The sequence below is a fragment of the Haliotis asinina genome, chromosome 3, assembly GCF_037392515.1.
Source record: "Haliotis asinina isolate JCU_RB_2024 chromosome 3, JCU_Hal_asi_v2, whole genome shotgun sequence".
NCBI classification, from domain to species: Eukaryota; Metazoa; Mollusca; class Gastropoda; order Lepetellida; family Haliotidae; genus Haliotis; species Haliotis asinina.
Window position 1 is genome coordinate 81,566,792 of NC_090282.1, and position 23,181 is coordinate 81,589,972.

Sequence of the window (23,181 nt, forward strand, 5' to 3'; positions counted from 1 at the left end):
ATGTTGACATATGATATTACTACCGATGACTGATTTCTTACAAACTAGCCTGAAAAGGGTAATCAGAATGATTCTGACTATCTGTGTATTGTTATATGGCTTTTTATTGTTTTCCCTGTAAATAACAAAAGAAGCCAGAAATGCTGACAATTACAGTTGCTCAGCATGCTTTTGCATCAGTCATGGCATCACGCTGCATGGAAATTTCTTATGAATCATCAAATCATAATATCGTTGCATACTATTAACTAATCATGTAGGTCACATGAGAGTCATTATAAGTTGTTCACTGGACCCTCGGGGACCATGGGTTGCGGTACCCTCGATGTTTGTTTATGGTCCCTCATGGGTTGAGGTACCCTCGCTGGTTGTTTATGTTCCCTCATGGGTTGAGGTACCCTCGCTGGTTGTTTATGTTCCCTCATGGGTTGAGGTACCCTTGCTGGTTGTTTATGTTCCCTCATGGGTTGCGGTACCCTCGATGTTTGTTTATGGTCCCTCATGGGTTGAGGTACTCTTGATGCTTGTTTATGTTCCTTCTGCCCAAAGGGTGAGGGGAACAAAAACAAACATCATGGGTACCTCAATGAATGGTCCCCACCAATCTGTAAAAATCAAACGATTCGAATCTTGCGTCTTGCCAATTTTTCTCATAGTTATTGTCTTAGTAAAGTTGCCGCGATGTGATTCCCCTTCTTAATATTCACATGGACTACATTTGACTGTTTTGTCAGAACTTATTTATTGGAAACAGAGTCAAATGTTTTCATTGTCATCGTTAGATTTTGCAGAAAATCAAACACAAGAAATACAGATTCAGAGCTATCTCCCTTCCATCGATTTCCATTTGCAAAACATCAGAAATTTTTATGCATCAAGAGCCATTTAATATGTTATTCACTACCACAAAGCCACGAACTACCACTAAATGAGCTGCTATAAGCAGCAGGGTAAATTGCAATGTACCACCCTTGTAAGCAAGGTACACTGAAAATAACAGAAGAGCGCTCAGCCAATCACAAAACAACATTTATGTATGAGATAAGATAATAACCAATGTCCCCCTTGTGACCAGTGAACAACTTATAGTAGTCTCTTTGTACATTAAGATGTGAGTATATTGTCACCTCCTGGCATCTCATAGCATGACAAGACATAACATTTTAACATCCTTGCATATAACAGTACTACAAGATATTATTACAAAGCAGCCTCCTTGCATATAACAGTACTACAAGATATTATTACATTGTAGCCTCCTTGCATATCACAGCACTACAAGATGTCACACATTGTAGCCTCCTTGCATATCACAGCACTACAAGATGTCACTACACTGTAGCCTCCTTGCATATCACAGCACTACAAGATGCCACTACACTGTAGTCTCCTTGCATATCATAGTACTACAAGATGTTATTACAAAGCAGCCTCCTTGCATGTCATAACACCACAAGATGTCATTTCGCTGTAGTCTGCTTGCATATCACAGCACTACAAGATGTCATACATTGTAGCCTCCTTGCATATCACAGCACTACAAGATGTCACTACACTGTAGCCTCCTTGCATATCATAGCACTACAAGATGTCACTACACTTTAGTCTCTTTGCATATCATAGCACTACAAACATGTCATAATTCTGGAGGGAATATTCTTGGTACATACACACTTTCGTATCATCCTTAGAAACACAGATTTATTTATCAACCACACTCAGAAGTGATTCATACCCAGTATGCATTTCACAACTGAAATGTGCATTGCACTTGATAACAACAGACCCCAAGGACAGTACCTGCAGAATTGTGATGTGGTTGCATTCACCAGTGTAACAGTGTTCAATCTGACCACAATTGACTAATTTCAGAGTTGGTAACCGGTAACTGCAGACAAAAACTCTTAACCACCTTTATGGAAGTTCGACAAACCACAGCAATTAAGTTGATACAATCACCACCAGTGTGAGCAAATACAATTATTAGGTCATGACAGTTGTCATAGTTTTCATCATAATTTGCATGACTTGTTACTGTGACTCAGCAGAGCTTGTAATATGACAAGGCCATAAACTCAATGCAGATGCTGTACATGTAACTGCAGTTCAGCAAGCACCTGTTTGCTTCCATGGTTCTGAAGATGTCATCTATGCCCTCACTCAACGCATTAAAGCATTTATTACGGATGTATACCTCAACTCACACTGAATTCATTTCATGCATATATCAAGTGCAGCATGTCCACAGATTTCCATTACATTACCTGGAGCGCTAAGGCTCTCCAAAGCCTGCCTACATGACATCTTTCAATCTGCTACTGAATTAGCTGACACTTACCTGATGGACATACAAATGGGCAGCCTGCTCAGCTTCTAACAGTAGGCGATTGTTCTCAGCAATTTCTGAAAGAGATAAGGCATAATGTCTAAGACCAGGAATAAAAATACATTTCGCAATTAAATTTAAACAGGCAGGATTGTAGACATAAAGTACATGTCACACACTGCCAGCTTCCCAAAGAAAAATAATATATCTCCCTAAACACTCCTTACTCTTAAGCTTTTTGTAAAAGGAATATCTCTAGTGATGCTTCTTCAGATGTTTACTACAAGCATGGATTTGGTGCTGTCAAACACACTCTGGAAAATATGAACCCTCCAACAACTGTCATGTCTAAGAGACCAAACAAAAGACAACCAAAAATATTCTTGAGCTCCAATGACTGCATTCATAACTGACCAATGGCTTCAATACTCTTGAATTCTTTATTTAGCATGTGTATAAAGATATTGTAACTCCTATTTGAAATGTATTGTACATGGACCTTTACTGTCACCACAAACTGACTTTGTCATCTGTGTTAACCATATTCCCTGGTATCATGATACTGTCCTGTATATGCCTGTTGTACTGTAACCTCATCATCTTAAGCAATGCAATTTGCTGACTTGTGCTGCATCCCTTGAGCATGCCAGATGCTAAGACGAATCTCAGATGATGTTTCCAGAATTGTTGGTAGCACCATACACATGGTCCAGATAATGATCCAATACTCGTATCACTTAAGCCTTTGCTACTGAACCAAGATACTGTTACAATGACTCACTCATCATCTGGAATCATTTTGTGTAAAGATTTACTACAAGCAAACTCTCAGAACTCGCAAACTCACATCAGAACTTTCATGGCATCTTGTTCATTATATGTGTGTCAGTATTGTTACAAACAGGTGAAAAATGTTCAATAACAAGAATACACAATCAGAATTATTAACGTAAATAGTACTAAATTCAAGATACACTTTGCCAAACATCAAAGCATTGGCAACATCATTTACTCTAAGCACCTCACAAATGGCAACTGCAGAGGATTGATTCCTCGCCAGAACTTTCTTACACTGTCTTTTACAGCACACTTCACCCCTGGAATGACCAGACAGATATGAATGTTCATGATTTCATCTTTGCCAGGTATGTGTCTGTGTGAAAGCAATGTTTTTTCCTGGACCAGACATTAGCACCCTGGGATATTTGTTACAGAAAGTTCTGGTCAATATCAATGAGCAAATTTTCAGTCAAAAGATGATAAGTGGTCATTGAATATGATTAGGCAGATAAATGTCACAGAACTGTAATCTGTACATCTGAAAATATTAGTTCACAACATTTTGCTACATAACAATGAGTATTTTGTACATATGAAATTATTAAAGAATATTTTATCACTAAAGATCTAGTTTTTGCCTACAATGGAGAAGAAAACATTATGTAGTAAACACAACACTGAAAATATTCCACACAAAATTATATCCAGGCACACAAGAAACAAGGATGCATGACACACACTCAGGACAACAATTACATGAACAACACAGCAGTCTCCAGAAATAACTTATGGCACAATCTACTGGCAGATATTCATGGTAGTACACACATGTTTAATGGTTAAGGATACAATTTACAATCATTCACATTGCTGAAAGTAAAAACTCTTAAAACAAAAATATCAAACAAGTTGCATAGTCCATTAGATAATTCCATAGGTTTATGACTCACAATCAGCTAATTAAAAGATTTGAGCATGTCCTTCCCCACCAAACACATGCAAAGGCATGTCAATTATTCACTTGAAAAAAACAGTATAACAAATGACTCCTGAGCTCAAGAGTAAAAAAAAAAAAGACAAACTCTTCAAGTACATAAACTGGATTTCTTATGTGATCATGTATCATGGTGAAAACATATTATCGAAACCTGTATCCAACAACAAGCGCACGATGAGTATTTCTAGAAAATCACAACCTAATGGTTTCATCAATAACAATCACTTTTCAGATCGAAATCTCTACCATTGCCATACCTATTGACATATTAGTTAGCTGTTCAAGAAAATTGCTCCATCCTTTGTGAATGTCAGGAACTGTATCAGAAGTATTCTGTTCCTGATCTTCCCATACCATAACAAGTGTTTCAAGAACATGGCAGTCGCTCTCAGTAAATGTGAAATTGGCTTGAATGTTCAAAGCATCATTATCCAACCACTGACTGCAAGATTAACTTATGATGACCATGAGGAACCTTTGGACAACATGGCAGTGCTTGTATTACCCATAAAGACCACAAATCAGCCACTGTCAGAGAGCATTGTAGAGTCATCACATGGAGTTTCTACTGCCTAAGAGGACCACCATCCAGTTGCCCTCACTACCTTTGACCACCATCTACACTTTACCAATGAACATGACAATGACATTACTGTCTTGGACCAAGATCCAGTTATTATCAACGAACATGACACTAACATTACTGCCTTGGACCAGCATCCAGTCATTCCCAATGAACATGACAACGACATTACTGTCTTGGACCATCATCCAGTCATTATCAATGAACACGACAGTGCCATTACTGCCTTTGGCCACCATCCAGTCTTTATCAATGAACAAGACAGTACCATTACTGCCTTGGATCACCATACAGTCATTATCAATGAACATGACAGTGCCATTACTGCACTGAAAGATGACCAATCAGCCACTGTTAGTGAAGATGGCAGTGTCAGTTAAGTCCCAAAGGATCACCACAGAACACTGATGGTTAGCATGACAGTGCCTGTTATGATTAAAAGGGCCTTCATTCGGACATGTCTAAACATTGGTATTTCCCAAGTGAGAGCAAGGTACATATTGATATTTAGGCATGAGTGTCATAAACATTGTATAATATGGGCACAAATATGCTATTCTGTCTATTCCCGAAGTCATCAAATTGAGGAAAATAAACCTAAATCTACTTTCAAACACAGGCTGGCTACCCACCCTCGCTGCACAAGAAACGTGACGTCAGCATTGTTCCTGACGTTATGTCACCATGACAAAGTGATATTTTGCCCTTGGGCAATTGTATGAAAAATATGAACCCAAATATTTACTCCCTTATGGGTAATAAAAGCCTTTACTACTGCAGAGTGAAATGTTTATCATAACTATTGTGTAATTAAAGTCAAAGTCTGATAGTGGTGGGAAAGTATGATTGCTGAAGGCTTGGGTGTCACAGAAAGGCTGTCAATTTGGTTGTCATATTATATGACATTAAATCAGGAAGACACACCATTATGAGCTCTCCTTGACAAATAACTGAATGATTCAAGATACTGATGAATCATCATCATGGCAAAGTCTGTGAATCGGAAACTTCAACTTCATGATAGTAAACAAGGACATGCTTAACGTTTTTTGTCAGTTGGATGTCATACTTCCTTTGATAACTCACAAAGTCTGGGCAAGAAGGAGTAGCGTAACTAGTCCATATCACTCTGATCAAGCCTTCAAACTTCATATCAACGTGGCATTAACATCGGCAAACATCAAGATTAGGTTAACCAATTTAACAGTTCAGGAGTTTTATCATCTGAATTTTAACCGCTTACATACTTTGTTCAGCATCTCTGATATACATTAATGATGGCAATGGCCTGCTATATTCATCCATTACAGTACAAATACTGTACAATCACTACATGACAATCTGAACAACAGCAATATGAACAGCATAAACAGAAAGTACTGGTTTGATACACAGAGCTGGTTCTGGGAATAAAACTAAATAATTTGCAACTGCCAAACAGAAAGAAACTAAACGATAGCAGAGCCAACATGGACACATAGAGCTTACGTTGGGCAGCCCCTACAGCTTCCTGGTAATCGGCTAAAGCAACCCGGTATGCTTCAAATGCTTTCTTATATTCCTCCTGCAAAGAAAGAGTGGTGACTCACATGTATATGTTACCTGCCATAGTTCTAACACAAAACTGAACACATCTGGATCATATATCCATTTTGTCATAGAATTAGTAAAGCGTTATCATATCCAGCAACAAGGTGACGATATTGACATTCATCATATCAGATGGAACATCTGGCATCTTCCAGTACCTTCATCTGTCTCCCTGATACAGGAGCATCACATTGATACATGCAATGGGTGCTGCATGCTCTGATGTTAATGATAAGTACACACCTTCTCTTCTCTGCATGGTCCAAGTCTGTTGTTGAGTTAAATCTACTTATGAAGCCATCTTTTGAAATGGAGCACCTTTAGAATTCAGCACCACAATTTCTTGTGAGGACGTTCCCAGCCATATGTCTCATGCATGAATGATGTGCTTGTATAAAAATGATTGTGTGCTTTCGTGACAGAAGAAGTTGTAGGGAACACAGTACGGATAATGTGGATCGTGCTAAGGAATGAGTGAGACATGGGCATGTTTGGTGATGGCACGAGGGTGAGTTAGACTTTCAATCATTATTGAAAATATGTAGATCTAGAGGTGAAAGTTGCTGGAGGCCGATTTCCATCAGCCCAAAATATCGACATTAAACCATTTAATCCTTTATTTAACTTTTGAAGTTTTTGGTCTCCCATTTTCCTTTGTGAACAAAGTATTAAAAATGGAAAAGGAAAACACATTGGTACTCATGCATTTACCTACAATATTGGATTAGGTCCCTTACCCTTGCCCTAAACCCTAAACCTAACCCTTGGAATAATTCTAATAAATATAATATGCTCACCGAACTGGCACAAAAATGGCTGACGTATACAGTGTAATGAATTCTTACAGCTTCGAAAAATAAATATTTCCTTGAAATAGTGCAAATTACTGAATGACAAAGATACATATGTATATTAGTTTACAGTTGTAATTCATTTGATCCAAATAGTTACGTTTGAAACCGAAATATAGAATATAGTTAGATTATTTTAATTGACCAAAACTGCGAATAATAAAACATGGCATGATGTGACCAATGTAAGTCATTCTTACTCAAATTAAAAATACAAAATATATAAATACACAAAATATAACACCTCAGCACCTCTTAACACAAAGAAATATGAGCATATTAGTCAAAAGAGAAAAAACATTTAAAACTGCTGCTTGCGAAAAATTGCGCATCCGCCAGGAACTACTACTGGAAGCTCGCAACATCGTTGGGTTTCTGTAATGACATGGCTGGTAGAGATGAAACATCAATGAGCGGAGCTTATACGTACTTGCTGAGCTTGACGACCTTGTTGCTATGCTAGCGTCATAGGGCATTGTTTCAAGAACGTGCTTTTGAACAAAATCACCAGCAATTACGTAAAATAGTATTATGACGTGTCTTTAAAGTTTGTGATGCTGTATTCTAAAGGTAGGCCTTTGAAACTAAGCAAGTCAAAGGGTCCTCTCCAGACCCATCACAGAAAACTCATGAGACCTAAAGAGTCTTTACATTCCAATACTACAAATGCAAAACTGAAGGATCCCAGGATCTTCTTCATCTTGTCAGGTATGTTTTTAGTACATATAGAGCAGACAGACAACACAATGCTAAATGTCACATTGAATATGACGCCACAGCTATATAATCACAGTGAGTGTATACACAGGTCATATAACAGAATATCAAAATATATTTTAAAAACACAATCTATAGGTACTTATAGACATGTTTGACAAACATGAAGTCTGAACAAATGGCTAATGTATGTAGGTTTCCTGTCAAAGTCATTTTACACATACACTACAACAGATCATGCATCTCTGTGCCATACAAGCAGGCTTTGACCAATTCCATTCCATTCTTTGATACAATGTATTTCTTCTGATGGTCTTGTTGACAACATGCATTAACACTTTTTGACCTTCACTCCAACAATTTGTTCTCTAAAACATGCAACAATGTAAAAGTGTGACGTTGTTGGTTCTTTATTTCACAGGTGAACTGTGAGTAATCCAACCACTGATCACTGCCAGTCAGCTGACAGTGCCAGATGGCCTGGACAAATCCATGTGTTCATATTTATTTCAACTTGACACATTCATGTGAGATTTGCACTACCAGAAATCCAAAGTTGTGGTCCGTTACCCTTCAACAAAGTGTTCATCTAAGCTAACAAGGAACAAATAAGATGCTTGTGACTTCACAACATATCTTTCACTATCCTTTCTGTTACAGGCATGTCTTTCATCTCCACACAACATTTCAATGTAACATGCCAGAGTCCATGTTCATATGCATTTCTGTTCTGTATGAATGCATGCACCATAAAGTTTCTACCTAGCTCAAAAGGCAATAAAACATATATCAAACACTTTCAGGAAGAGGTCCATGATATTGTTTCCTCTGTAAGCTGTAACTGGCTCATCCCCAAGCTCATGAACATTGGAGTCTTTGATTGTAACTTTATATTGTTTGCTTTTGTACTGAATACTTTCGTTCAGCAGATTTCTCAATTGTTTGTTTATATTCTTGAAATAGCATTGTGTTTATTACTTTCAGACACTGACATATAATTTTTTTAAGTAACTGACCGGAGCCAGTCAAACATCCTGTTTTCCAGATCAAATACAGCAACAGACTGTGTTTGTCCTCATGCTGAAATAGGACCGTGGAATGAAGGGGTCATACTTTGTGATTGAGTTGCCTTTTAATACTGCACACTGCTCAGTGTCATTAACAACAACAAACAAATCATGATAAGAAAAATTAATGTCATAAAATAATCCATATTAAGGAATGTGAGATTCTTCTGTATATACATTGCTGCATGTGGGTAGTCCTTTATGCATCCTTACTGAAAGAGATGCCCCATTTTCAAATGAACACTGCTTAACTTGAACTATCAGAGTCAGATTCCAATCCATATTGATATCTTACAATCATATGGAGTAAATTGATTTAAACAAAAAAACAACCTTTAAATTGCCCTTTTTCAATCATGGCAAATGAATTTTAGCAAATATGAATAATTCCACGGCTAAATGTTTCCTGCACTGTTGAGAGATATGTATTTACTAATGAGTTAATGCCATCCAACTAGAGTTACATATCTCACTAACCATGCAGTCAGTCATTAGTATACATACACACAATAATCAGATGAAAAGAAACAATGGTGAATATTTAATAAAATAAATAATCACAAAAGGTTACAAATTACAAAGAAAGAACTCAAATTTGAATATATGGAGCCTTACATGAAATATTTACTTGCACAAACAAAACCTGAAGAAAAAACACTGTTCTTCTAGTGCTGGCACTATAGATTTGAAATTTCAAAGGAAGGTCTAAAAACTCTAATCCTAACTGATGTTAGAAACAAAACGTTTTGTTGAATTTTCTCTCATTCTTCTCCATATATGCATTCCATCACACAAAACTGCACTTCAAGCAATGACATACACCCAAAACTTCAGTTTCTTAAGACTTTGTGGAAGAACTTTAAAGCACCTGTCTTTTACTGACATTTTACTCGGCTATTTCATCTGCATGTTTCACTTAACAAATGATGAAAATACCAGGTGTTCATAAAATGGAGAGCAGCATATGAATAAATGAATATACAGAAGGGATTTTTGCATAGCAAACTTACAACAGCATACAAAGTAAGATCTTACTACAATGTCTGTAATAATATGCAAATGTTATTCCGACAGAGAAATGTTTCTGGGGAGAAAAAGAAGCCCTCATGCTCATGTATGGAAATAAATCAAAAGTATCTTAAGAAAGATTTTATTTGTCAAAACTTGGCACATTACCTAATCTCATTAGTCTGTTACACATTAACTGCCATTTAAAATGTTACAAAATCTACAAAACACTTTCATCAATTATTTCTTGCTTCACTATCAAAAACAGACTGACTGATAATTGTACTGAATTATTTTACACTTCATTTAATGTATTTTGAACTTTTGAGAAATTACCATATCTGTTGATATGGTAAACGCTATTTAATTTCTTAATCATACTTAATTTACACACTGACACCCATATTAACACAATTATACTGATTCATGAATTTAGAGGGAAGACGTCATTACTGCATTTTTAATTTCTGAAATTAAAATAAACATACATTAACTTGGTTATCAACATTTCAGTTTCAGCAAAATGGATATCTCCTCTTGGGACAGTATTCAAATTCAGAAAGTCTCTTATTTTACTAAATGAAGAGGACGAAAGGAAACTGTCATTGATATAACAACTGTTTCAGCATGAATCATTCATACAGACAAATACATCAAAAGTGCCTAAGGTATAGAACATGCAAAAAATGACATGAAAGCTTTCATTAATGAAGTACACAAAGTTCATTTGTAATCATTTGTTGTTACAAATATTTTTTCATAAAAGAATTTTCTATTTTGATGTTTACAGTTCTCTATCACAATGATAAATCTAAGAAGTCATGCATGGATTTTCAACATTTAACCACACTTCAAAGTAAAATATTACCCTATGAACATCTGAATGCTATTTATATCATGAAGGGTTTTGATCTGGACTGTATCCTTATGTAATTTGTTTGATGTTTAATACCACATACAGTAACAACCAAACCACATTACCACTGAGTGATGTCATTTTCAAAAACGTATGGCAATACTGCGGAATGACACCTGAAAGCAATTTCAGGGATATCTCCATGGTGACAGGATGAAAAAGGATTCTTTACAAGTTCGCCTGTGTGTCAGAGTATCAACACTTATCAACAAAAATGCATAACCTTCATGCTCACACAGTTCACAAGTGGCAATAACAGTCACATTACAATTTACACACATGTGCCACAAACATATGTGTAAAAAATACCATATAACACTAAATCATTACTTCCAGGCTCATGTAACTTCAAAACAGATCCACAATTTGTGTAAGTGTACCACACATCTCCCATACAGGTAAAATCCACAGTATCATGTCAAGTCATCACACCATATCACGTCAAATCATCACACCATATCACGTTAAATCATCACACCTTACCACAGCAGATCACGCCAAGTTACCACCTTCACAGATGTAACACACACCACATGACATCACGTTATCACTCCATATCACATCAAGTCATCACACCATATCCAATCAAGTTATAACCTTCATGCTCTCTCTGAGTGTCAAGACACATCCAAAAGTCACACACAATATGTTAGCTCACCCTATCAGCTTCATACTCAGCAACATAGACACGCTTCTCTTCATCACTGAGACCTCTCCACATCTGTCCGATGATCTGACTGGTCTCCCATACTGGAGCATTGGGACGGTCAACTTTCACCTTCTCCCATATCTACAATGTACAACAGGGTGCAACACTAACTCAGATTTTGAGCACAGAAAAAGTATAAAGACCTAATAAGAATGATACAGTGTTTCAGAAACATTTCATCACACATAAAAAACACTATTTTTGAAGGTCAGTTCGAATTCAAGCTTGTGCATCAATTTCCAGAAGAGTACAATGCATGTAAGCTACAATGCATCTGCTTAGAGAACGTGAGATAGGATGTGATTGGCTACAAGTACGATGTACCTTCTTTCAGGACCTCAGATATGATGTGACAGGCTACAACGTAGCTTCTTACAGAACCTGACACTGGATGTGATGGGCTACAATGTACCTTCTTAGAGAACCTGAGACTGGATGTGATGGGCTGCAATGTACCTGCTTAGAAAACCTGAGACAGGATGTGATGGGCTACAATGTGCCTTCTAAGAAAACCTGAGACAGGATGTGATGGGCTGCAATGTACCTTCTAAGAAAATCTGAGACAGGTTCTGATGGGCTACAATGTACCCTCTTACAGAACCTGAGGCAGGAAGTGATGGGCTGCAATGTACCTTCTTAGAAAACCTGAGACAGGATGTGATGGGCTACAATGTGCCTTCTAAGAAAACCTGAGACAGGATGTGATGGGCTACAATGTACCTTCTTACAGAACCTGCGATAGGATATGATGGTGTAAAATGTACCTTCTAAGAGAACCTGAGATAGGATGTGATGGGTTACAATATACCTTCTTACAGAACCTGAGGCAGGATGTGATGGGCTACAATATACCTTCTTTGAGAACCTGACACAGGATGTGAGAGGCTGCAATGTACCTTCTTAGAGAACCTCTGACAGAATGTGATAGCTACAATTTACCTTCTTAGAGAACCTTTGAAAGGATCTGGTGGGCTGCAATGTACCTTCTTTGAGAACCTGACACAGGATGTGATAGCCTGCAATGTACCTCTTACAGAACCTTTGACAGAATGTGATGGGCTACAATGTACCTTCTTAGAGAACCTGAGATAGGATGTGATGGGCTTGCTGGGAGGACGGGGAGCTACAAGCATGTGAGGACCAGCCTGAAACAGAAAATACAATGTTACATGTAACAGTACACTACTAAAACAGTAGCATATAAGACACAATATATTATTTCAAATGATAAATACCAAAATGAATGCCAAGGGGCTTGTCATTCAGACAAAGCTATTTGGGCATTTGGGACATTCTGACTTTCATAGGATATCTCTTGAATTGACTTCTACATTTATCTTTTTATCTTTCTAATCAGAAATTTATACTGAATTTCAAAGCGGGTGTCGCTGGCAGGCAAAATAAACGAAAATCTTTTCTTCTTTCAATATTGGGACTATCACTGATGTTTTCTTTTCTCAAATCCTAGGATTTGTAACATGGTATCCAGCGCACAGGTGTGTAAGTTTGAGCCTCTTTTTCTATATTCGTCCTGTCACAAATGAAATACATTTAACTCTACCAAGTCTTGACTTTTAATGCAGTCATAATAACATGCAGGGGGAATATTGTTTTATTCCATCATTTGGCTGAATATTGGCCTGAGCAAGTCTGGTAAAACTACTACTGATTTTGGTTTTGAAGTGATATTTACATTAGAACATTTTCATATTGATGAAACATCCCATTCAGATCAGATTATTTTATCTCAACGACCAAAGCCGCATATAGTTGATAGGCAATATCACAATAATCTGACTTTTGTCATGAGAATTTCCATGAAACCAAAGTGAGTGAACAAAAGCATATCTAAAAGAAAGATCGTCTAAGATAAACATGAAAGATGATGAAATGTATGCACATTAAACATGTCTGTTGAGTGAAGGAAGCCAACGAGAGAGGGTCTGACACTTGCTGCCACTCATGGTGTGACACAACAATATTAGCTCCATCTTGCAGTAGCTAATCTCCTGGAAGACTCTGAGGAATTTACTCAAGATATGGGTATCAGGAGAAACCATTATGTGAAAAATCTCTCAATCCCGAAAGTGAACAGTCTCCAAATCTCACTTGATTAGCCTGATTTAATCTTTTTCGGAACTTGGAGTAAAACAGTTGAAAATATTATTTCCACACGTCATACATAAATACAAGATCAAATTTCTTTTACTGATCCCATCCTCAGGTTGAAATACTGAAAATAACATCAACAGTTTCTGAGTTGTGAACAAAGCATTTAGTGCAGCAGGTCATGTTATGATGACTGAGTAAATACAGCCAACGTGATGGGACTACAGCAGCCATAACCACAGCCAATATCTTCACCGATCACATTCACCATGAATAATGCAGTAACTTAGTCATGCCTTAAAATAATATTTGCACTAGGCTATGTTTGCCTTGAAAAATATTGAATAACGAAAGCAGGCAAACGAAGAGATCTCTCACATTCCCAAGAATGGAATGTCAACACAATGTCCATCGTGACATCTCGGAGTAATGTGCTGATGCTATGTTATCCCAGAAAATATGGAGTCAGCATTTTCAAAATTGATTTTAAAATTTACTTTCAAACAAACCTAATCATAATATTCACACAAATGAAACAGGGAAAAACACACACTAAAAAACATTTCTTCACTGAAAACACATCTGAAAATTCCACATTTCTGGTAAACTAGTGTTAATCAGGTACAGAGGCCCATTTTTATGAGAAGAGCTAAACCTGCAAGAGTTAGTTTGTTCTTACTGAACCAAGAAAACTACCTTTCAAGATTTCTGAATGAACTTTCTAATGACAAGTGGCACACCGAGTATCAATCTCCAAAAATAAAATTATTTATTGTAACACATGGCCTCTATTGCATTAGTCCTGACCAAATCAGCTTTTGTGTTTGTTCTAGTCCGGAAAACAAAAATGAGTAAAAGATCCAGTGACAGGGACCCTTGCAACAGGTGTTCATGAAATAGAGTACCACTTGAAATATTTCAAAGCTGAGTTCCTTACATGACAACACACAGCAAGGTTTGAAGGGCGACGTCCCAGAACCCTTGTCATATATCTACAGAAGTGATTCAACAAGTAGTAGAAGACAAAATCAGTCCTAGGAGATATGCATGCCAGTTATCATAGTATGGGCTGTGACTTGTGACTGAAAACATTCTACCAATTACCTGCTGTTGGACTTGAATTGAACTTGGCATTGATAAACGTCTCACTGGAATGAAATGAATCAGTGATGAAATATTGAGCTGTGTGAATATGGTGAAAAGCTATGTATATCAGTATCTAGAGGCCAAGTACCTGTGATAGGAAAACTAGATATGTACGAATAATGAGCAGAGATGTACCTAGAGGTTCTGGAGGTCAATAGTCAGCCCCATGTTAGGAAAACCTTCATCTATCATTATTTCTCTGGTAACATTTCAATGAAGACAAAAATGCTATATACTTATTTCAGGACGGCTATGAACATGATCAATACAATAATAAAATACTTGTGAATTTCAGGAAAGATGAACAATATATGAGTGTGAATACAGTCTGTCTCAGGTCTGTAAAATACACTTTTCCCTTCCACTAAAGCCCTAACTGAAAGAAGTCCTAAGGTCCCAACTTACTGGGGCTCCTTGTAAATTTAAATGGAACTATTTGTTTCTTTCAAAAGTATAGTTTCCAAGACAAAGCATTAGACCAGTGTAAATGAACAGTGCCCAAACCAGGCACTACAGCAAGTGTACATTCCGCTCTGGACCTGTTGAACACACAATGAACAATATTCACTTTTATTACCCATGTGATCAACGTATGGGTAGTTAGTTGTACACTAATCTTGCACGCCACACGAGTCTCGTATCAGGTTGACTTGTGTCGTAATGACTTGACCTGAGATTGTAACGATTTATTTGGATAACCGATGACCTCTCAATTACGTCATGTCGTGACTAAACTACAATTCCATTCATAACGAACACGTGAATTCATTCATTCTACAACCTATATGCATTGTGGGAATGTAAACATTGCAAATGTTGCCATGTCGCTGTTGAATGGTGAGTTGAACTGAGGCATTATAATCACTGAAAAACATAAACGCAAAGTTTTCAAGAGTGATGTTAGCTGAGTGAAACAACTGCAAATCATGAAAAGGGGTGCTACGGAGTAGTCTACTGTAGGCGGCTGTACGAGGCGATGATAACTGACTTGCATTGTGACGTTGGTTACCAGGGGGCAGACGTAGCGATGTCATTACAGTGTGACGTCATGCTAAAAGTGTTCTACAGTACACAATTCTTCCACAATCTCTTTAAGAAACCAGTTTCAGTTTGAGACCATAAAAATACCCCCCAAAAGCTATTTTGTCAATTTAATGCACAGAAGACATGGGTAATCAATATAATTTATGAAACTTGTGATCTTCCCATGGTATGTGACCTCATTTTTGCTTGGTCAGATACCATGGTAAGGACACTCGTACATATAATTCGTATGTAATGAGACCTCATGTAGTATTCTCTAGGTATGCAATGAAAACTCACATAATATTTTCTATACATCATGTGATGTCAACTTTATGTATGAAAAAAGCCTTAAGTGATGCAGATTTTACAATAAACAATGCAAGTGAAACACACAAACACTAATAAATGGTTCGCACAGGGCTAGAAGCTTAATCAAGGCAAATCCAGGATTCAAACATTTGGATTTATGACATGAATTTCATGAACTCATCTTTGAATGACAGCTTGACAGCAACAGCATAAGAATATGTATCGAAGCCTCACAATAACAAGAGTTGTTATCCAAAACATTTGTCAATGTTGTACTTTCCAACTTTTAACAACAAAAGTAATAAACTGCTCACACAGTGCAGAGTTCTAGCTGATATTGCAACATTGGCTTTACATAAAGCATTTACAGAAACTTGACAGCGGTGTTCTCTGCAAAGGGCCTTTAACAGTGCTGACTTTACAGAGATTTTCTGGACACTGACACTGTTATTAGTATATATTACTGCAATAAGAAGTCTTCCACTGACTGAATAAATATGGTTTTATGCTGCTTTTAACATTTAGCAATATTTCAGTGATATCTCAAAGTTGACAACAGAAATGGGCTTCACACATTGCACCCAAGTGGGGAATCACTAGCCTACCCAGAAGTAGGGTATGCTTGATCAACTGGCATGTCTCCCTTCATAAAGAAGAGAAACAATAAACAAGTCACATGACTGGAACCATCCTTGATACCTCCAGGGTATACATTCTCCACTATACCCTGGATGCATTAGTCTACCTACCTTTTATTACCTCCCATCGCATTTTCAGAGTGACAAATGAACTGAGAGAGCGGTCGCAGCTGCCAAGGCTTGTTTACAGAGCAACTCAGATTTTGGGGAACTCATACAAACTGACAGGCATGAAACTGAAAATATGTGCAAGAATCCCTTCTACCTCTTTCACAGAACCTTAACATGGTTTGCCTTGCCAATGTTTAATCGGTTAGATAAATTAAGAAGTGAAAGTGAGTTGTGATTGGCACACTCAACTTCCCAGCACAGACACCTGATTGGATACAAAGCCAGCCAAGGGAGGTAAATGCATCCAAGGTACAGTGGACACTTATTGGAACTTACACTGGAGATATCAAGGTTGGATCAGAATAGACAGGGGTTTTATGTGGATACCACACATAGAAATTAACATTCCGTTAGACATGCTGGTACAGTTTTTAACTTGGTGCAAGTTAAGGATACAGTTTTATGAAACCCACTCATCGCTTGTGTCACTAACCTCAAGACTACTATGGTATAAATGGAAGACCACATACTACAAGCTATAATGGTTTGCCACGCCCAGACAACATGATGCTGTTTGATGATGCTAATGATGCTGATGCCACTATTGACGATGATGACAACTGATTAATGCTGACCTACAGTACATTGTGTCCATATGGAAATGTTGCAGAAACACAATTTTCATATCATCCAATGAAAGTAGATAACCTGGTTATAAGCCATCAAGGTGTGAATATCATCTATCATATGACTCAACACCATACCACACACTACTATATCAATAAAAGTCATGTGCCATAGTTGGAAAATACGGCATACTTCTGTCAGCCCCATGCAGGCGACAATTTGGGTGGCCATGTAATCAGTCCCATGATACGCGTCAAGCCATGTACCTTTTGATCAAAGGTTGGGTACCTTCTTCACAAGACCAAAGAGATTAACACATTCAAAAGCTGACAAGGAAAAGATATCATGTGTGGAATAACTCCGTCTACAAACACAAATACAAACACCAATCATCATCTACCTGTTCTATATAACTATCATCACTGAGTTGAAACTGAAACAATAAAGAGATCACAAAATCTAAATCAATCGAAATCCTGTCAAAATTCACCAATAAAGCCATGCATTCTTAAACTTCAGATTAATGACATGTGCAAAGATCTCATGAGATAAGTATGACGAGGTAGCTATCATACTTTATTACCTACAAGGGCGAAAACATTGGGCGCATATGATACCTTAGGGACACATATTGCTTTGTCATAAAGACATGATGTCATGAAAAATGCTATGATGTCACATTTCTTCTGTTTCTATATACAGCAGCTGGAGTAGCCAGTTTATGTTTTAAAGTTTATTTTCCTCAATTCGAGGGCTTCAGTAATTAACAGAATATAATATTTGTGCCAATATTATACTATGTTTTACAACGCTTGTGCTTAAATATCAGTATATCTCTGGCTCTTCTTGTCACTCATTTGAATATTTAGGCACTTGTGTCGTAAACACAGCATGCCATAATATCCTGTATGTATGGAATAAATCACTCAACATGTACAAAAAAAACAGACAACTTTTGTTATGTTGAAATGATAGCTGACTCAGTGCATACCTCCTGTCCTGACTGCTCTTACACAATAGCATTTCATTACAGCTCATAATTTACTCCGTGTTACCACGGTACTTTGAAACTGAAAACTTACGTAAGAATTATTTCAACTTCCTATTTTTAAAATGTTCTATTACTTTTCTTGGTCTCATGCAACACACTTACAACTGCTGCAGTATCTTTTTGCATCACTTTACCTCTTCAGACAACTACTCAGCGACACTTTTCCTTTCAGAGAACAAATTAGAATGTGGGACTGAACTCTCAGAGGGTCTTTTTCAAAGGGCTCTTCACACAGATGAAGCTTAATGATGCTAAGAGACCTTCCTTGGAACTAGTTTAAGATAGTTTTAGCTGATACCTGTTCTGTCTTGTAACAGTGCTTGAGAAGCTCAAAGGGCCTAGCAGCACCAAATCTAAAAATATGTACAATATCTAACCTGTTTTTCAACATGCTATAATTCAATTCAAGTATGTTCAACTACACAAATGCCTGTATTTCCTTGCAATCTGTCCTGTGACGACTTCATGGACTTGGATATCAATACAATCCAAGTTGAAATTGGCCTTCAGAAAACCATGATATTTGTAGCGGAAAACTGAGATCATGCCCGCTGGTGCATGTGATCCTATTTCAATAATGCTGATAGAATCAATTACTAGATTATCCAATCCAGATTTTACTTTTTACAATATTTACCACCATATAGCATAAACATTACTTAAAGTGGTGTTAAGCAATAAACAAACATTCAAAGTATCAAGTGGTCAGGGACCTGGACAGAAATGTGGGTTATTTTGTGCGGAAATATTATTCTTCTTGTAACAAGATAATGTAATACATTGTACATGTGGACAGTTAGCACTGGTGTGCAATATTTAGACAGAGTTCTGGAAGGTACTACAAACTCATGAGTGTGAGTCTTTTGCTATAATCTGACCCAGGGTATTGTAGTGAGTGAGTTTACTTTTACGCCACACTCAGCAATATTCCAGCTACATGGAGGTGGTGTGTAAATAACCGAGTCTTGACCAGACCATCCACTGATCAACAGCAAGAGCATTGATCTGCACAACTGAGAACCGATGACATGTGTCAACCAAGCATAGTCACCTTTTATGGCAAGCATGGGTTGCTGAAGGCCTATTCAACTCAGGACCTTCACAGGTCCCCAGGGCATTGTAGAATCTCCTGGAGTTTTCAGGAGGTATATATGCGGGGCTAATTCTTGCCGCTTCACGTCATTCTTACCCTCGATACCAAGCCTACCACCATTTTTTGCAACTTCACTGTTGTGGTGAATATAACCATCTATGTCAATTGCTATAATCACTTGAGTATTTATGCTACCTTTGAATTTGTACTGAATTTGTACAGCCATTTTATTTTGTAATCCATTGTAATATCTTCAAGTACTGATTTAATTACCTTGTAAACTTTATTACTTTGTTAGCTGTTAATGTTATCCAGGTGTTCTGATATTTGACCATGTCTACCTAATGGACAGATTCACAGTTAATTATGAATAATGAAGAAAACTGGGAATGTTGAAACTCTTTCTTATTAAAGCTTCATGTCAATAAGAATGAGAAAATTATGTTTGTGATCATTACAAAAATAAGATAGACCATTCCACAGGAACCTGATGATCATCTTAAACTGGTTCAGACATCAATATCCACTGATATTACAGAGATGTACTCCTGCACTACCCGTAGCAGCTTGCATGCTGGGCACCATGGCACCATGCACTAGCTTATGGACATCTACATCCACTGTCATATGTTAAACATTAAGACTCTTGCACTTCCACAGTGACTTGCATGTACATGTTTATGGGTGTGTGACTGCTTATACAAGTCCAGTTTCATGCTGGTGTGAAAGAGCTACCCCAATGTGATCCAATGTCAGAGATAACATTACCTACATTAACATACAGTTACCCCATACAGATTCAGTATACTGATCAGTCTAAGTAAACTTAGTCTCAGTGTATTTCGTTACACTCCACCACTGAGTCTAACAAAACCTAGAAGGTCACGTCAGGTAACCTTTGAGCGACCAATGACGGTCCATTCAAACATGAGATGGATAAATATATTTAACCAACCAGGCAACGGCTACAATTTAGGGATCGGAGGTACTTTCAAAATATTCAGGCCACTGACACAGATCTCTTCACAAACAAAAATCTGCATATAACACAGTTATTTGACCTGCAGTATTTACGCTTTGGGGTTCTGTTGACATGCTTACTATTAGGTAATATTTCCACAAGATGACATCCTTGAATATTGCCCAAAACACTATTTTCAACGACTGTTTACTCACCATTGTGATGGTTGTAATGTGCACCGTGTGCATCACCTGGAAGCTATCACACATTAAATAGCATTTGAAATCATTCGGGTCCGAACCTTTTCAAGATAAAAATTTACAAAGGTATGTGTGAATGTCCACTTCCGCGATTTGGTAAGCTGTGTTCTGATTGGTCAGTCTCCATGGTTACCTGACGTGACCTCCCATAAGGTTTTGTTTGACTCAGTAGTGGAGTGTAACAAAAAGTACTGAGGATAAGTTTACTTAGACTGGTATACTGATTGAATTCAAGCCCTCTACTCTTTCTTGTATATACCTATTGCAGAGCACAAGGACGGGAAACAATAAGTACCATCTCATACCACAGCTAGGTATGAAACTACCAGGCTGTACAGAAACTACCAGGACTTTTATGCTGTATTTTCTTATTTCCATCTGCTGTTTTTAAGACCATGCAAGTTATTTCAAGAAAGCAACATTATGCCAGTGCCAATGATTACGGCTTCTTGCCCCTTTCTTGACCTCTGTTGAGTGACATCCAAGTCACTTGGAGCAGCATTCCATAAGGTCAAGAGCTGCAGAATGAGTAGGAAAATATACATGGCTGCCAAATTGTTTAGACTGGCTCAGTGATTACCAGCAGATACAAGGCTTATCCATTTAACACAGATCACTGACAAAAGACACAGAAAGGCCAACTATCTGTCAGACTTATGATATACATGATTCAGTGAGGCATACAGTGCAAAAGAAGCTATGAAACAGATGATGCTTTCATATTTCGTTGGTTATTCTGTCATGGGTGATAAGTTAAGGGTAAACTAAAGTAAAACAGGAACCAAAGTCCCATTCCCAATAATGAAACATAACCAGGTTATTTCCATTATTTAATTCAAACATTTTATGAATGTTATGATTCAGATATTCTGATTATATCTTGGGCTGCTGAAGTTAAGGTTTTTTATGTTTTGTACATAGTATTAACCCAGGGCAATGTGAGACTGTTATAATGCCCCATGGTTGTTCATACAGTACCTCAATTGACCCTCGATCCTTTTTCGTTTGCTTCGCCATACATGTAAATACATCAGATTCAATTAACTCTCAAAGTTTGAGTGAGTCATTCTTTTAGTAGCATGAAATCCATGATCAACTTGGCAATGTCTAACAACGATAATTTTCATTTCATCAAACCAATCATGCTTTGCCTCAATTCAGCACCCAAAACTGCTCGATTTTGACATAGACTCAAAATTACTTTTTTGCTGTGTTTAAATAATTTAAACAGATATTCAAACATTGAATCGGAATAGTGATAATGGTTATAAAATTTGAAACTAATGTGTCAGATTCTATTTTCAATATATCGAACCAACTGTTGCAGCCCTGTTTGTTCGCCTTGCCCAAAAGCCATCACTTTAAAGGCATGACCACTGTGGTATGCATGGTGTACTGCACACTACAACAAATAGTGCTGGTTTGCCAACCAAGACAACATCAGATTTATTTTGTATGTTGGACTGTCTTACAACATATTCGCCATATTCGCTGACCAAGTCGTCATTCACACTTTTTTACAATGTCTTTGTTCAGAGTGTATGTACATTACGAAGAGTAACCGACACTACCTGCATTAGGTTCACACGGAATTAGAATGTAGACTGTTTGTTCCACCACCGTGCTTGGAGGGGAGCATAGTGGAAACTGCCTTTGTCGTATTCACTTGGAAATGTTGCGCACTTGTTGATCTGTTGTAACTGAAAGAAGATTCAAAGATGAGAAAGTTCAAGTGTGAATGGATGAAGCGAAGTTAAAATCTGAGTGAATGGATGAAGCAATGTCCAAATCTGAGTGAATGGATGAAGCAAAGTTTACAGCTGAGTGAATGGATGAAGCGAAGTTTACAGCTGAGTGAATGGATGAAGCGAAGTTTACAGCTGCGTGAATGGATGAGGAACAGTTGAGTGAATGGTTCAAATTTGAGTGAATGACATTTGGGACTGTTCAGTTATTCTGAAGACAATAGATATCTGATGATAGCAGTCCTCACTGACTAAGAGCATTTTATATAAACATAATTTTGAACCAGTTCTTAATGTTTCAATTTTTCTACAAAGTAGAACCTTACAAAACTGACAGAAAAAGAATCATAGCAATCATTGTTTGCTTGTTCACTGAGCACAAGGTTGCATTCAGTGAACTGCATAAAAATATGCTCCATATTGTCACTATTTCTTTACCATCACCTTTAACAAGTATTCTAAGCATGTTGCAATACCAGTTGTTTTTCAAAATATTATTTCATTCCTCCAGTTATCAAGGCATCTTGACGCTTGCACACCCCATTTTCCTTCTCCATTGTC

At 37.4% G+C, this 23,181-nt stretch overlaps 1 protein-coding gene across 3 annotated transcripts in view; it reads right to left on the reverse strand.

Annotated features, from left to right (window-relative positions):
• Positions 1–23,181, reverse strand: part of LOC137278572 (uncharacterized) — a 78,051-nt gene that overhangs the window by 37,266 nt on the left and 17,604 nt on the right. Inside the window, exons 2-7 of one of the 3 annotated variants that reach the window (XM_067811026.1) lie at positions 22,447–22,575; positions 14,758–14,801; positions 12,615–12,689; positions 11,494–11,625; positions 6,175–6,250; positions 2,339–2,403 (exon numbers count right to left, since the gene is read on the reverse strand). In XM_067811026.1, the coding sequence (XP_067667127.1) occupies positions 2,339–2,403; positions 6,175–6,250; positions 11,494–11,625; positions 12,615–12,689; positions 14,758–14,787 (378 nt within the window). In that variant the 5' untranslated portion in view covers positions 14,788–14,801; positions 22,447–22,575. Of the gene's footprint in view, positions 1–2,338; positions 2,404–6,174; positions 6,251–11,493; positions 11,626–12,614; positions 12,690–14,757; positions 14,802–22,446; positions 22,576–23,181 lie in introns of those variants that run through there. The other 2 variants (XM_067811027.1, XM_067811028.1) reach the window with 2 other exon arrangements.